General features: G+C 38.0%; 2 protein-coding genes and 1 long non-coding RNA gene across 5 annotated transcripts in view; 1 reads left to right on the top strand and 2 right to left on the bottom strand.

The window, feature by feature from the left end:
• The window catches only part of LOC143355040 (uncharacterized), a 387,508-nt gene that overhangs the window by 211,972 nt on the left and 158,220 nt on the right, over positions 1-17,316 (bottom strand). The gene's annotated exons all lie outside the window — the stretch shown is intronic.
• Positions 1-17,316, top strand: part of Sev (receptor protein-tyrosine kinase sevenless) — a 56,172-nt gene that overhangs the window by 29,272 nt on the left and 9,584 nt on the right. For 2 of the 3 annotated variants that reach the window (XM_076789466.1, XM_076789465.1), the window contains exons 3-13: positions 5,078-5,137; positions 5,236-5,326; positions 7,519-7,751; positions 9,935-10,174; positions 11,962-12,109; positions 12,496-12,992; positions 13,690-13,979; positions 14,063-14,419; positions 14,505-14,808; positions 14,900-15,223; positions 16,675-17,276. In XM_076789466.1, the coding sequence (XP_076645581.1) occupies positions 5,078-5,137; positions 5,236-5,326; positions 7,519-7,751; positions 9,935-10,174; positions 11,962-12,109; positions 12,496-12,992; positions 13,690-13,979; positions 14,063-14,419; positions 14,505-14,808; positions 14,900-15,223; positions 16,675-17,276 (3,146 nt within the window). The remainder of the gene's footprint in view (positions 1-5,077; positions 5,138-5,235; positions 5,327-7,518; positions 7,752-9,934; positions 10,175-11,961; positions 12,110-12,495; positions 12,993-13,689; positions 13,980-14,062; positions 14,420-14,504; positions 14,809-14,899; positions 15,224-16,674; positions 17,277-17,316) is intronic. The other variant, XM_076789467.1, reaches the window with a different exon arrangement.
• LOC143355034 (cAMP-dependent protein kinase catalytic subunit 1) lies at positions 5,334-6,818 on the bottom strand. Its single transcript, XM_076789484.1, has one exon. The coding sequence runs from the start codon at positions 6,597-6,599 to the stop codon at positions 5,445-5,447; it is 1,155 nt and encodes a 384-aa protein (XP_076645599.1). The 5' UTR covers positions 6,600-6,818; the 3' UTR covers positions 5,334-5,444.

Below are 17,316 nucleotides of genomic sequence, written 5' to 3'. Positions count from 1 at the left end.
TGACCAATGCTTTTCCAATAACAGAAGCATTCAATTGCCTTACTTTTTGTGAATCAAATTATAAAATTATTCATTATCAAACAGCAATACAGTCTGTACTCAAAAAATGTCCCAAATATCTATTCTATAATTGTCCCAGAACTATCCACACTACCGCGGCGTATACCCTGTCAGAGGCCTCTAAAACTTCGCTGTCCTTTTCTACGTTCAGCAGTGGACCAAAACTATGTTTTAACTATGTTTTATGTTATGTGAAGATACTATGTATCTTCTAGCCGATAATTGTCCATGTCCAGACCCATGCTTTGGACAATTATCGAGTAGACACTGTACTACACCACCACGGCATCTACATGGATTGAAAGAAGATTTAATTATGATGATATTATAATCTTCTGTTTAATTTGTATTTAAAGTACAAATGTGTCCAAGACCTCCAACGACGATATAAGAGTTATGGAAGGTTTCGAAAATATCAGTAAAGCAGATATTATATTTGCAATTTTGCTCTCTCTCTCTCTCTCTCTCTCTCTCTCTCTCTCTCTCTCTCTCTCTCTCAACCTTGCTCGATGATAAAAAATTGCAGCTGCAGGTGCGCTACTAACCTCTTGAATTAAGATTTCCGTGCTTATTACTCTAAAATGTCGAGAGTAGTATCATTTATATACGGCGCCTCTCGAATGCAACGGAGTGTCGACCATCCCGGCAATTGGTAAATGGCTCTCTTGCCTCTCACTACATATACATCGTCGTTGAAATAGAGATTTTACTATGCACGGCGGTAGCACAATGGCCGCCGCAAGGCCTTCCACTTCTCCGCTGAAAACTACAGCAGGTCCGTTAGATTAAAGGTTCACAGAGAAATTAATTTCTAAATACAAATGCAATGCCGAGGGAGATACTTGAAAAGGAAAGACTACTTGCTGCTCACGACGAACGAAATCCCAAAGTCCTTGAAGTCTTGAAGCACGCCAAATCACTTTCGTGTGTTTACGTTTCGCGTTACCAGCGAACACGACTTTCTTTCAAGATGTTCGTAAGCAGCTCGGTTACCGGATATCTTGTTTATTTCCAGAGATGAACATTCTCGTTACTACCGGAACTACTTTATCAAAATGCTTTCCGCGGGATACAGCTTCTCTAAACTAGGACTCGGTGAGGAACGTTATGCAAGTGACTGTCTTTTATACATATACCTATAGAGTAAACACTGTATTGAGTTAATACATAGGCGTACAATAGATATCAATTTTACAATCTTAGAAGTTTTGATCACTGCAGCCGTAAAAATAAATTGTAGTGCAAAGGGTTAATATTACTTAACAATATTTAACTTAAAATATCTGTTAAACTAACCATTTTTCGACCTGCAACGGTTACTACTTTTTTGTAGAGAATAAAAAACTGCATCGATTTGTGCATAAAAAAGTATACGGTTGCATCTAAAAAAAATAAAGTTGACCTTTAAATCTCCTAAACGCCTCCACTTATAAAGGAGTCATGTACACCACATCATGCCCCCCCCCCTAATACCGTGTACCATCTGTGAAAATAATTTTTTTTAACAACGCATAATGTAGAAGCTATTCGAGGTGATCAAGTTAGGTTTCGTGTATATAAACAGAATAGGCAATTTCACGACTCTGTTCATTGTTGCACTGAAAGAAAAACCAAAACATTATTAAGTATCGCATTTTTCTTATAACTGGACTGCGGACTTTTATGCAAAATAAAAATTGTCTGCATTAATTGTAAGACATAGGAACTACATAGACATTTATTTTGTTTCCAATAATTTTAATGAGCTGGAAGTAAAACAATATGATTTTTAGATTCCTTAAATGTTTTCACAGATTTGCGTTTCATCTAGTCATTTTTTTCATAAATGCATAAAATCCGCAGTCTATTTACAGCATTTTAGTAAGTTAATAAAACTATTTTTGTCGTTGTGCGATTAATTTGAAGCAGCGTTCATTTGCAAGGATAGAGAGGATATACCAGGCGTAAAAAAATATTGCATTATGTACTATAAAGTGTTGTACATTTGGGAAAAGTATGATCCCATCGAAAACAAAAAGCCGAGCACGTGTCCGCGTTCCCGACCGAATCGTTTCCTTCGTACGCCGTTCTGGCTTGTTGTCGCTGACAAATGCCTACATCCTCTCGTGCAGAAAGTTAATGCGTTAAACTTCAGTTCGCAAATCCATGCTCGGCACGATCCGACCGCGGCCGTCTTATGAACGTGGGCGTTACTTGAGGCACGTGCCACATGTTCTTGTCCGTCTTCCGAGCACAGCTTCGCCTCACAGACGTTCCAGTTACTTCAATGCCAAAACGATGCGGCGTACGTCCTTTCGTATCGCCACTCGTCATTGATGCCGCAATTGATTCACTCGATCCGCCATTGCGCACAACTTGTTGTTAAGGCCTAATGAAGTGCCAATCCTAAACGGGCACGCATCGGCTCGAAAAATTAGTAGGATATTCAGATATTTTCTAATGACTTTATCTACAGAAATATCGAATGTTTACGAACAGCATTTTTTAGTACTTCATTGTCAACGAAGTGTTTGAACATTTCCGGTCGGTATATTAACCAAGTCTAGTTATTAACGCCAAAAGTTTGCTCATGATGTTGCGATATTTTCTAGAATCTTATGAGGGCTTCTCCACTTTCTTTTGCAATTGTTTTAAACAAATATGAAACAAATATTAAAATATTATATAATATATAATATTTTCTTAGTAGGGGAGAAATTGAAAAGTTTGAAAAAAATTAGGATACAGCCGCAAGTGTCTAGTCAATTCTATACTAGAATATACAAAAATATTATAGAATATAGCAGAATATACCTGAATATTCTAGAATATTGTATAATATGCCAGAATACTCTAGAATATACCAAAGTATACCTGAATATTCTAAAATATATCGGAATATGCCAGAATACACTTGAATATACCAGAATATACCAATAAAAATTAGCGATACTACTACGGAAACACTACTGTAATTAGAAATAAAAATTATTTGAAGTGAACGCTGCACCACGATATTATATGTATTAAGTTGTTGCCTGTGTATGCGACCGCCTCAGAATATAATGTCGTTATAAATTATTGGGAAACCTCCGCGTTGTCAATAATATTAATTGTTGGAAACATGCATTGTCACTGTTCACTAAAAAGTGCATCACAAGAAAGTAGTGAATACGTTTCATTGTGAAATAATGGGAGAGAGTGTGGAGGAAGTATAAAGACTTAATGTTTTCATTGATAGTAAATGTCTCCAACAATGAATATTCTTGACAAAGAGAGAGTTTTCCTAATAATTTACGACGGTATTAACTTTGTGACGGTGGTATACATGGTATGAGAAACGCAGGTACCGCCATTTTGTAGTTTCTTCTTAACCGCACCATACCGGTCAAATTTCCGGTTTCACATATTTTATTTTATAATTATTGCAATTACAAATATGCTTCCATTAGAAATTATTAAACAAATTTCTGCATTTGAGCACATATTGTTATAAAAATTCCGAGAAAACTAAATACATTTAGTCTTGTCATTTTTATAAGATATTTTTTCTGGTATTTTTATCATATACCAGACATATTTTGTGTTCGATTAGTGATAATCACCATATTTTGACCAAAATTCATATAATCGTTAATATGTTTTTTTCCACGTATATAGAATGAATGGACAACAACAACATTGATTGACATAGAAATAAAATTTATTTATATGTAAAATTAGACATTTAAATTAAAATTGAAGATGGTATCTTAAGAGTCAGCTTTATAGCTCAAAGTGATCTATAATAAACCTGTAGACTGTTATAGTATTTCTTGATCGAAACGCTTAATAACATTTGCTCTTTTAAAATCGGACATTTCATATACAACAATCTAATAAATACAGTCGGGGACAAAATTCAGTCGATACGCTGTACAAACTAATAATTTTGTAAAACTTGTTTAAATTGCTGTTGCTTGGAATTTTTAAGCAAAAGGTGAAGGTCGCGGTTTTTAACTTTTTTATCGATGTCTATTATAAAAATTTAAAATATGCTTTTTGTATATATATACACAAAATTTCATAAAAATTGGTAGACGCATAAAGAAGCTATAAGCATGGAAAGATGTACGGAATCTTTGAATTTTGGACTTTATCTAAATTGTAGTTTCTCACAATTTTAGAATAGTAACTTTAATCGATTTTGATGACGTATACTTTGTGCACATATACATGTAATTTACTTAGAACTACAAGCACGACCGCGTTGAGATAAACACGAAACGATGGTAAATAACATCTACAGAATTCAACAAAATTAAAGTTGAAATATCTCGAAAATTAATTATTTTTCGACATACAGAGGTTACTACTTTTTATAGAGAATGTCGAGTTGCATCGAATAATGTATAGAAAAATATACGTTTCTATTTTTAAAAAATGAAGGTGACTGAAATCTAGGAAACTCTGTCACCTACAAAAAACTGTTATACTGATATTGTAGTTCTCTTTATAATGAAAACCTAAGATTTATAAAGTTTCTTCATATTTTCAAAAATAACAGAGATATTCATGTGCTAATATTTATAGGACCACCCTGTATCAAGCGTACATATTAACTCGGACCCTTTCTGCATTGTATGGTTTATTTACAAACAACCAACATACATTTAATTCTTGAAAATAATTTCCACCATTTTCTATAGATTTCCTTATCCTACAGGTAATTAACGAATCCAGTAACAAAATCGAATCTAAAACACCGTTACAATTGGCCAACCGCGTGAGAGTCGCGAATTAATTTATACACCTATTATTTCTCATGGTGTCGCATTTACATTTTCTCCAAGATTCTAGATTACAAAACAATGTTAGCAGTCACGAATAAATTTTTTATTGTTTCCCCTCTACTGTATTGCTGCTCAACGTAAAGACAATATAACGAGTAGCAAAACGCTTTTTCTGTGACATTTCCGAAACTGTATTTTCAAAACGATATTGTTGTACAACTAGAAATGAGTCGATAAAAATGATTTTTTTTTTTTGCTTGTTTCAGTGCACAAAAGGCTGCGGAGCGTGGCAACGAGCCCTCGACACGAGCTGCCAAGCTGTTTGCGTTAGTAAAATTCACTAAATAATTACTCCGTCGACCAGCTCTGAATGGTTTATTCTATTTGATAATTCTACCATTAATACAACGCCAACTGTTTACAGAACGGAACGCAAGAGTTACTGCCGCCCAAGGAACTGTACTGTGTCCTGGGTTGTCACGACGCGTTGAATCGTTATTTTCAACAGTTAAAAGGTAATACAACGTTATCTCCTAAGCATTATACAGTGTAACAGGCGCGTTTTGCAACATATCCGGTTTCCTGAAGCTCTCGAGGATGTAATGACCGCGTTCTAGTTTGTCAACGACTCGGTTAAAAGTTCGCGAAGTCTTTGGCGAAACGATCGACGGTGTCAACGATCAGGGGTTCCTCGGCGTATTCGTCGAAGTTGCTCGAGTCTTCAGGCGCGGCGCATTTCGGTATGAAGCTTGGCTGGATCTTTTGGTGGTAGATCATATTCCAGTCGGTTGTCTGGAACCATCTGTGGCCTTTGATGTCCAGAGTACCGTTCCTCAGATTCCCGTACCGTCTGGTCAAGTCCACCTGAAGTATATTCTTCAAAATGTCTCTCAACTCCTCGCCGAAGTGGTGCGCGAACTTGTACTTTCCAGCAATGATTTTCTCGTAGATCTTCATCGGTTCGTTGGAGTAGAATGGGGGGTAGCCCGCGTTCATTTCGTAGATGAGAACGCCGAAGCTCCACCAATCGACGGACTTACCGTAACCCTTCGAGAGGATCACTTCCGGTGCTAGATATTCGGGCGTGCCGCACAGCGTCCACGTCCTTCCATCGATCATCTTGCAGAATCCGAAATCGGTCACACGAATGTAACCGGAACTGTGAATCAAGATATTCTCCGGCTTCAAGTCACGATAGACAAGACTGCAATGATGCAGGTACTCCAACGCGAGTAGCACCTGCGCCGCGTAGAACCGTGCCAAAGACTCGTCGAATTTCCCCATTCGTCTCAGGTGCGTGAACATCTCGCCACCGTTTATATACGGCAACACCAAATAGACGTACGAGTTATCTTTGAAACAGTATTCCATGTAGACGACAAAAGGGAATCGAACGCACTGCAGTATTCTCTTCTCGTTGTAAGTATGATTGACTTGCTTCATCTTAACGACCTTCGATTTGTCCAGCACCTTCATCGCGTAGTAAACGGACGTTGGTTTATATTTGACCAGCAGAACTCGCCCAAACGCGCCGGTACCGATCGTTCGAAATCGTTCAAAGTCGTTGAGGGTGACATTGTCGGTTTGGTTAACCTTCCATTTCTCGACGAACCCGGATTTCAATTCGTCCAATATATTCTGGTACGCTTTAAACGATCGCATACGCTCCGGATTCATGGTCACACGACCCTCGTGAACACGAGAGCTCGTTCTCTTCTTCTTGGACTCGTCTTTCCCTTTCTTCGAGGCTTTACTTTTCGTCTGCTGATGAGTCTTTACTTGCTTCATTTAACTAGCGTGTCAAGTTAACGTCTTCATCAGCGAGAAACGATTCGTTCACGCGTATCGATATCAACGATTCAATAAAATCCTCCATGTGATCGCCGATCCTCTCTTGTCGGTTTTATGACAAACCTTCTGGATACAAGTAAACATAACCCAAACTGCTATTGCAACTTTTTTGACCGCTGTTATGCGAGATTTCGGACGTTCGGAGGACTCGAAGAATTTTAGATCTGTAATCATTAGACTGTTGATCTTTATGCGAAATACAATTTTTCTTCATCGATTACAAGGTAATGGAACCAAATCAAAATTTGTCTCCTCCTCCAATACTGTTAACGGATTTAAGTAAATCCAACATTCTAAGATTTTTACATCTTCCAATGACTACAGCTTTTTTATGCGTCAACCGATTTCGATGATTTATAAAAAGAATGTTTGCAGTTTTCGTCATAGGCACAGATAAAAAAGGTAAAAATCGTGACGTTTACTTTTTTTTTCTTCGCAATTTCGATCAATAGTAATTCCTAAATAATTGTTTTCATATGTTACCAAGTAAACTAGGTAAATAGGTCAGCTAACTATAACATCACAAAAAAATTCAATTTTATTTAAAATCCAATTTTTAAAAAATTATTTGTTTCCGTTTTTATTCGTTTAATATTTTTGTTCCCCACCTCTTGTAAGTAATTGTAATTTATTTAACATATTTTCTATCAATGGTTATCAAATTTGAAAAATAGTTATTCATTTTGGAAATAGGATAAAAGGGTGCGCCGTAAAAATGTTTTGTATTGGGACAAAGATATTATGCATTGGCTTTCTCAATGAAGAAATAATGGATGAAGTATGTGAAGTCATCTCGCCTAAAACATGATAGTTTGATTTGTGTGAAAACGAAACTCACGACGATGTAAATTGTTAGCGGAAATAGGCATTCCTCCGGCGCCAGCGCTGGTTGCGGACTCCTTGACTGCGACTTCTCTGCGCCTCGAGTGGAAAGGCATAGACATCGAAAGACGCGGCGGTGGCATCTCGTACTTGGTGCAATGGAGGTACGAAGAGTTGGCCGAGACCTGGCAATATTGTAGGAATCAATCATGGGGCGAAGACGATCAGATTCTGGTGGAAAACTTGCAACCGTACACGAAATACAGAGTAAGTTAATCAATGGTTCTCTCCGAGTATCTGTCATTTTTCTACTCTTTGTAAAAAACACTAGACGTAACAAAAGTCAGATTTTTCAAGAAACACGACTTTCCCTAACTTTAAATTATTTACATATATTATACAGGGTCATTAAACAGATTGGTATATGAAATAATGGTTGAAACGAAAGTTGGATGGTTTCAAGAGTAAGTCCACCAGTGGTAGGGATAAAATGTTTACAGTCACGGTAGAGACCTTTGCAACGGTTACGAAGAGAATACTTGTATAGTGTCTACTCGATATACAGTGGCTCACGAAAGTATACGAACACTTACGTTTACAAATTTTAATGAATAAAATGAACTGTACAGAACAATTTGGTATCTACAGTAAGGGGGAAGTCTCAAGATTATGTCAGTAAAATTTGAAAAGTATTCAACAACGTAGGCAGAAGTTATGATATATTTATTAGAAACACGCATAATAAGTGACTCACAAAAGTATTCGAACGCTACATATATTATTACATTATTTAATGTTAATATTTTGTTGGACCACCCTTAGCAGTAACGATGTGTCTCAATCGATGTTCCATACTATAAACCAATGATCTTGTAAAAGTACACTCAATGGAATTCCATACTTCTATGATTTTTTGTTTCAATACCCCCTTTGAAGTAATTTGATATTGTAAATTTTCAATTGGATTTATGTCTGGACTTTGCGGTGGAGTAATTAACATATGTGGTGGGTTATATATGATCCATTCTTTCACAATTCCTGCAGTATGCTTGGGATTGTTATCTTGTTGGAAGTGTAAGTCTTCCAATAATCCTAATTCACGGGCACTTTCTTTAAGGTTGTTCCTTAAAATATTTAAATACTTATATTCATCGAGTATTCCATCAATGAATACCAAATTTCCGGTGCCACTTGCTGCCATGCACCCCCACACCATAACCGATTCACCTCCGTGTTTCACTGTTTGGTATAAATTTTTAATTTCCAATTCCGTATTTAGTTTTCTCCAAACATAATTTTGACTATCTGAGGCAAAGATGTTAAATTTAGACTCATCCGAAAAGATGACTTTATCCCAGAAAAAATGATCTTTATTGAGATATGCTTTTGCAAAAGCCAGTTTTTTTCGATTTGCCGCATTAATATATGGCTTTTTTCGTGGTACACTGCCATGAAAATCATTATTTCGTAAGATTCGTCGACATAATTCGGGATGAACTTCTTAATGAAACATATCAGCTACCAAATTTGTGAGTTTAGGAGCGGATATAGTAGGATCTTTTTCTATTTCGCGAATGATAATTTTCTGTTCTCTTTCAGTTAATTTCTTTCGTTGACCTGATCGAGCGTTGTTCGCAATTGTTTCTTGATTTTTTGATTTTTTAATAATATAATGTATTGTAGGCTTACTTCTGTTTATCATTTCTGCAATCTCGTTATATGATCTTCCATCCTTATGCAGTCGAAGTATCATTTCTCTTTCACACTTTTGTGTTTCTGACTTTTTAGTCTTCATTTTAACTACTACTGTGCACAGTTCTACGTTGCTGTTACGGAAACGATTCCTTAACATCAACTGAACGTACCAATGTTTTCATTTAGTAGTAATGTGTACATTCCTTTCTAAGAAAGATGAAAACATATTAACAGCGTTACAGCGTTCGAATACTTTTGTGAGTCACTTATTACGCGCGTTTCTAATAAATATATCATAACTTCTGCCTACGCTGTTGAATCCTTTTCAAATTTTACTGGCATAATCTTGACGCTTCCCCCTTACTACAGATACCAAATTGTTCTATACAGATTAGTTTAGTACATCTTATTTTATTCATTAAAATTTGTAAACGTAAGCGTTCGAATACTTTCGTGAGCCACTGTATGTCGAAAACATGGGTCTGGTCAAGGACAATTATCGGCTGGCATATACTCTCCTGGTCTCACACCGATATACCCGACCTGTATTATATTCACACTCCTCGGCGACCGTGGCTACTCCCTCACGGGGTATACCCCGCGGCATTGGGGATAGTTCTGGGACTTTTATCGGCTAGATATTTGGGACATATATCGAATGATGACTGTAATCGGAGTCAGTGAAATTGTTATACAGAAGTATGAAAGCATTTGGCGAGGAACGTGTTTGAGAACTTTTTGTTGTTATTTTGCAGTTTCGCGTAGCATTGCTGTTGAAGTCATCGCAGCACAATCCCGAGCCGATAGTCTCCGCTGCGAGCGTTGTGATACGAACGCTAGCAGCCGGTTTGCCTACTTCAGCACCGGTAATTGTAAGAGCGGCGGTGGTAGACAGCTGCCGCGTCTCTGTGTCTTGGGAACCAGGCCCTTTTCCAAATGGGCCACTTTTGTCTTATGTCCTACGTTTGCAAGGGGCTGACCACTCCCAGCTTAAGGTACACGCCACGCCAGAACTTGAATATATACAAGTGACATAATATATATATATATACTACTATCGTTGTGTTCTGAGTTGCATAATTCTTAAGTCGTAGTGTTTCAATTTCTCGATTCTGTTCTCTCTAATCGTAAGCTACTCGTCACTCGCAATGTCTCGCAACACGTTCGTCGACATACAGACGTTCGTCTTTTCCTATTCTTCTTTAACTTTCGTAGCAAGTAGCGCTGTAAAACATCAACTGGTTCTGCAAGATTGCTCTCCTTCCTAAAAAGGGACGATTTGATAAATCAAAAGTTCAAGCATGAGGAAAAATGAATACTTCTTTCGGTTATTCATTATTGGACTACGAACTTTTGTACAAAATACTATTTTCTTAGTTTACCTGTTCCTCATTGCACAAAGACTACAGTTAAACAATAGTCTTCGAGATTTCAATACACTGTGCAGACGTTGAAGTAATGGACTGCGGATGTTAATGCACATACAACATATTTCACTGCATGCAACATAGGGAAATATGCATATCTAAATGTTTTATAAAGAGAGTAATTCTATAACTCATGTCGATATTCGGCAATTTATTTTCAAAAAATGGAAGTTCTATAACATCTACAATATAATAATAATAACATTAGGGAGTACAGCAGTATTAGAACATTAAAAGATCGATTTTTCATTGTTGATTTTGAAAGCCTCACTCTTTGTGAACATTTTTTTAAATGACACGTAAATATTCGCATAATCACGGAAGTCATAGGAATAATTTGTTAAAATTTTTCTTCAAAACTATATTAGCTGACCTGATCATCAGATTTGAGTCCACTTTATACTGATACTTTTTGTTGAATATTACTTCTTTTGCCAAACTTGAAATAAAAAAATACCTAAATAATATATTATTTGAAATTGCTAATATTTCCAATGAAATTATTTTTATTTTCAAATAACGATATACACTGTGGGGGTGTCAGTTACCGTGCCTACATTCATTATACTTATTTTTAAAGCATAGTGAATATTAAAAAAGATATTGTATATGACATATATATTAACTGATTTTAATGAAAAAAATTTAATATCTCTTTTTTAATATTATAATTGTACAGTAATTAGGTCCCTTACCCTAGTTATTTGTTATTTTCATTTCAAATAAAATTTTCCCAGGTCTGCAATGTACACCGACTGTAGTCGCGCGATCGGTAGTCATCTTCGTCGCCCTATAACTTCAACAATTTTTAACATTCTGACAATTGTTTTTATTTCAATTACTCGTAAATGTGTCCACGATTAACTATATAAAATATTAACGTGTTCATCAAACCGTAGCAAAAGTTTAGCTATCCGATAGTGCTGTAATCCCTTAATTGTGTTTTATGTTTTACTGAATTCTTTTCATTTATATTTAACATAAATGCATAAACATCCGCATACGTGCTATCATTAGTCAATGAACATGATGCATCCCGAAATGTGTATGTATATGCTGATGCGAATGAGTTAACTTTTTATACAAAATGCTTGATAATCAATTTCCCACTAACACTAACAGCTTCGTTGCTTGCGTAATTTGTACTCGATTGTCGCTAATTTCTATCCACTTTCCAATCTATAATGCCATGATGCCGTTACTAACTTTTCACTTGCAAGAACCAGATCTTCTACAACATATGTTTCTGGCATGGCGTTTTTTTTTCCTTCTCGCAAACTGATATCCTAGCAAGGAATTGAAAGGGATCGATTAATGAACATTCTCTCTAACCTGATTTACAATCGATTCGATAGGACATACCAGCATCGGAGAATACGGATCATTACATGTTCCAAAATCTCGAGCCGAACAAGAATTATTCTATAAGTGTCACTATGAGGAATGGAGTTGGCGAAGGTCCTCCTGCAATCATCTACATCACAACTACTCCGGAACTGGCTGGTACGTTTCGAAATTTCTTATCCTATTTGTACTTTTGCACACTTACAAGGGAACATGTAAAATTGACATTGATCAAACTTCATAAAAAGAAAACAGGAAGTAGTTCACACATTTCTTTTATCTTTCTTTAAATAATACATTATTTACTTAGATGAGACTTTCTTTTAATTTTTCCTATTAAATGTTAATCTGTTCAGTTGCTACCACAAAATATGGACAAATTGTAATTTTTAATTTTGCTATATAAAAGAGATTATTACAATTGAATTTTTCGCGTATTTCCTGTAAACCGGAGTCTTGCTACCTGGGAATGTTCCTTTGTTAGTTTCAAAGTAAACAAACTCTTGAAAGTCATTGTGAATTGACGAATTGTCATGATCAATCAGTGAAAGACACGCAGCAACCCATACTGATTCTCGGAGGGCAACATGTAGTTATGAAACAAGACGCCGACATGTTGGACGATCCTAGTGTTATTTACGAAAACACAAGTACGATTCGTGGAGTCGCAATTCACGTGGCTTCCGCACAGCTGTTTGTCTCCGACTCGCTGGGATACGTGTACAGAACGTCTATTGTGAAACGCACGAAACCGACGGTGATACTCAGCCCCAGTCAGGCGAACTTTAAGCCCTTGAGCCTATCCGTGGATTGGTTGAATCTTCACCTGTACATTCTGGGCGAAGTGAAACACGCGACAACAGTCTGGCAAATAGCCAGATGCAATTTAGATGGAAGAGGATTGACGGTCGCAGTGGCAGGCTTCTTGACAAGGCCCACACACATTGAAGTCGATCCTTACAACGGATACTTATTTTGGGTTACCAGAGGCGGTTTGTACAGACTGGATCTGGCTGACATAAGCAATGGAGTGAAGCACGAGGTATGTTTGCATTGTTAGAAGTTAGGGTAATTATACAGAGAAGGGTACACCTCACCAAGGTGTGTGTGTGTGTGTGTGTTACCTGGGGTGTGATTCTGAATAACTCTTTCCTGTACATGTTACCGCTTCTCGCTCTTGGTATCCGAGTTACAGTGTTTACTCTATATATGTCCGAAATGCTTAGCGATAAAAGTCCCAGAACTATCCCCACTGCCGCGGGGTATACCCCGTGAGGGGTCATGAACCCTCTAGAACTTCGCTGTCCTTTTCTACGTTCGGCGTAGATCAAAGAATAGTATCTTCTGGCCGATACATGTGCCTGGCTAGACCTGTGCTTTGGACATATATCGAGTAAACACTGTATTAAAAAAAAAAGAAACTGTTAAGTCCACCAACAGCCAACTCGGCCATTTTAAACGAATTTTAATTAGGTCTGAGTTAGGTTTGTTAGGGTGAAGATGTAGGAGGTGGGGCTTCGCTCTGAAACACGTGTTCGGTAACATGTATAGGGAAAAGTTGTTCAGAATGATGACCCTGACAACATAATTGAAGGTCATCAAAATCGATGAGGTGTGTCCGTTTCTGTATAATTACCGAAGTTAAAAGACGTTACGAATATCACGCACCTATCTAAACTGTGGTTGAACGGTTGACAATCAACCAACTGCAACACTTACATCTCCTTTATCGACTACAGGTTCAACCGTATTTGATCGTAGACGATACGAACTTAGGCGCGTTCACTGTCGACCACACGAATTTTCGCTTGCTAGTTCCTCACCATATTCAGAACACAATTCTATCAGTTTCGTTGGATGGCCGAGAAGTTATAAACCTACGCAAGAACACGCAACAGCCGAAGTTTAAGAATGTTGTTTCCCTAGCCATGGCAAATGGCTTGTTTTATTGGACAAACGGAGAACAAGTGTTGATAGAAGGGTATCACTCAGGACAGAACAGATACTTTCATAATGCTTATCCTGATAGGTGACTATCCTCATTGAGACGTCCTGTGTATCTTCGACGCGTAGTGGTTGGCTTGGATGGGTCAATAGCTATGTTGATTTCAGGTCGAACGGTTCATTCGTCAGTGTCAATGTATTAATGGACGCGAGCCAACCTGTTCCTGTCCCAGTGAACCCTCCTACGGGAGTGCAGGCAGTTTTGGGGGTGGAAAGAGCGAAAGTTTCTTGGCAAGCGCCCCATCTGTTGGGTGGCCAAGGTAAGGGCGCCTGGCAGAATTGGTCGTACGAACTCGAGATTAAAGATGAGTCTACCGGGGAAACGATTCATCAAAAGGACATCGCCGGCTCGTCTCATACCGTGCACCATCTCCGAGAGAAATCGGAATATTCGATCAAAGCGGCTGCTTACACGAGCGCCGGTAGAGGACCGTGGTCCACCGAGTTCAGAGGCCGAACATTAAGGTACATTTGCATTATAATCTCACGATACAGTGATACGTAGCTTACTCCCGACGAGTATTTTCAACTTTGAACTTATCATATATAGGGATGGTTCGCACGCGTCCATTCTCTGGTCCGCGAACGAGGGTTTATTAAGAAGCGACGTAACTGGCGAAAACATCGACACCCTGATCTACAAGGCGAGTCTGAAAGAAGCGGAAACCGACTACCACATCGTTGACGTCAGTTGGTACAAGGACGTTCTCTACATCGTGGGGAATAACTCCGCGCTGTACCGATACAACATCACCAATCATCAGAAAACAAAGATGAGCATTCACTCGGTTGGAAGTGTCGCCGTTGATTGGATATCGAAGAAATTGTATTGGGCTAATCCTAAACAACAAATTGTAAATAAAATGATCACTTCCATCGTTCGATCAAAGATCTGTTCAATTGATCGTTTTACTTATGATTTGTTGTTTTTGATCACTTTTCTAGATAACAAGAGCAAACTTAAACGGATCGCACCAAGAACCGATGTCGATTCTAGCTATCGTTAAGGAACTAATGATCGACTCATTGGAGGCGTATTTGTACTGGTCCACGGGGCATGCCGTAGAAGTTGCACGTCTAAACGGTCAGGACAGACGGTACTACCATTCCGATGAGATATTTAATGGTAAACAAGTAATGGGTTTAACGCTGGATACCGAGAACAGATACGTTTATTGGATCGTTCGGAGTTACGAGAGCGGATCGATCGTATACCGGGCGCCTACATCGGAGAGGATTCCCATGAGCCATAAAATAGTGCCAGAGAAGGTTCTTATCAACATTCACACTTTCCTTCAAATAATTCAAATCCATATTTAAATGTAAACTTGATTTTGGGTCCGCGTGACATGACCGACATAGCCTTCTTCGACAACGTTTACATCGACGCTATTTCATCGATATACAGTGAATTCTCGATATATGTCAGCAACACGGGTCTTGATGTCGCTTATCCTCCAGGAGTCACTGCATTCTTTGATCCGCGCCGAACTTAGAAAAGTACAGTGATGCTCGCTGCCTAAAGTGCAAACATATTCGTCCCATATTTTATATGTCAAAGTCACAGAGACAAATACTGTCCACGAGATCCTACTATTCTTTGATGCAGTGCCGAACTCGGCCTCGGTCGCCGAGGAGTGTAAACATAACACGGGTCGGATATATCGATGTGGAACCAGGAGACCACTACTAATCCAATAACAAAATTTCTTTATTTTTCACTATTGTTTTATGGGACTTTCACCAACATATTCGTGGCATTTTTCTAATGAAAATTACACCAAATATGACATAATTCTGATGACATTTACTTGTGTAATGAACTAGATTCTATTCTCGCCGACGTACCCAGACCATTCTAGCTAATTGCAGAACTATTCTAACAATTTTCAAAAGTGCTAAAATATAACATTCGACAGGATTCGGTACAATTTTTATTTATTTCAAAGTTTCAAAGGCTGCTACTACTAAAAATAAAATTTTACTTGACTCCACTTTCTTAAAATTCCTCTAAAAAAATTGCAAATTGCACAAACATCCGCAGTCTATTCATCACCTAAGATATACGTTGACGATGCATGATACGAAATTATTTGACGAAGTAATATATAATAATCTGTCGGTAAGAAACGTAGGTAAAGTTGGTCCTTGACCTTCAAATATGTCGTCAAGGTCAACATTCTGAATTACTTTTCCCAATTCAGTTCTATTTCGATACAAGACGATGTTTTTTTCGCAACAAGAAAATCTCTATCCCCCCTTCTTCTTTTGACGATGTCTCTTCAGCACCCATCACGGCCAGAACGAGAAGATAAATCTATCCTTTTCCAACGAAAAATATCTCGGTCCAGTCAGAACAAGTTAAGCCGAATAGGTACTCTCATCATTACGTCGAAATCCGCCCCGAGCCATCGTCTTATATCGAAAGAAAACATGTTGGTCGGCCTTAGTTTTTTAGATATTCGCAGAAAACTACAAACACCCGCTACAGCGAATTCTTCCCTTCTTTCAAGCTTATCAAAATCGGCGAGGAGTACCAACTTCTAAATAATTACCGAAAAGTATGTCTATGAAAATAGAATGTCGATGAGTATGGGTTAGCGGTAAAAACATATGTCGATGAAATAAGCATCGATGTAAAAATTGTCGAGGAAGTCTGCGTCGGTCATGTCATACAGATTCGGTTTTAATACTGATTTTTTTAACATTTGTGCCTACAGATCTCAGCTCTACAACATCCGAATATGCAAGGACCACTGTGTTATTTCTCGGAGCATCTGCTATGGCTGCAGGATGATCGAAACGCCGTGATAGGCGATTTGTCTGGTCAAAATACCGCCGTAATAAACGGCATCACCTTATCAGGACTCCATATGGTAGCAGTCATGGATTCGGCGCTTCATCGTTATCCGAATAATCTTGTATCGGAGACAGTGGTGGTTCTACCAAAAGCGGTTAGCTATAACAGTATTAGAGTGGAAGGAACCTGGAGGAACTTCAATATATCTTGGGACCCCGTGGACAATATTAACTACGGAACTGTATTTTACGAAGTGAAGTTCGCAGATTACATCAACACGAATTCGAATCCGGAGATCACTACGGAGACCTCGATGTCTTATAATAATTCTGAGCAAATTCTGCCTTATTCTATACTGGAGGTGACTGTAAAAGCGTTCACGTACTGGGAGACAGCACACCATACGAGGAGGACGTTGCGATCGCCACAAAGCGTGCCAAGCGAACCAACGAATCCGAGAGTGTTCATAGAATTTCATAAAGAGCCTCTTAGTAGAAGCGTCGATATATTTGCAATATTCAGGTGAGAATTTACTTGCCTACTTCTGTATTTAGAATCAATT

The sequence above is a fragment of the Halictus rubicundus genome, chromosome 6 (genome assembly GCF_050948215.1).
Source record: "Halictus rubicundus isolate RS-2024b chromosome 6, iyHalRubi1_principal, whole genome shotgun sequence".
Taxonomy (NCBI): Eukaryota; Metazoa; Arthropoda; class Insecta; order Hymenoptera; family Halictidae; genus Halictus; species Halictus rubicundus.
This window is presented reverse-complemented; position numbering and strand designations above follow the sequence as displayed.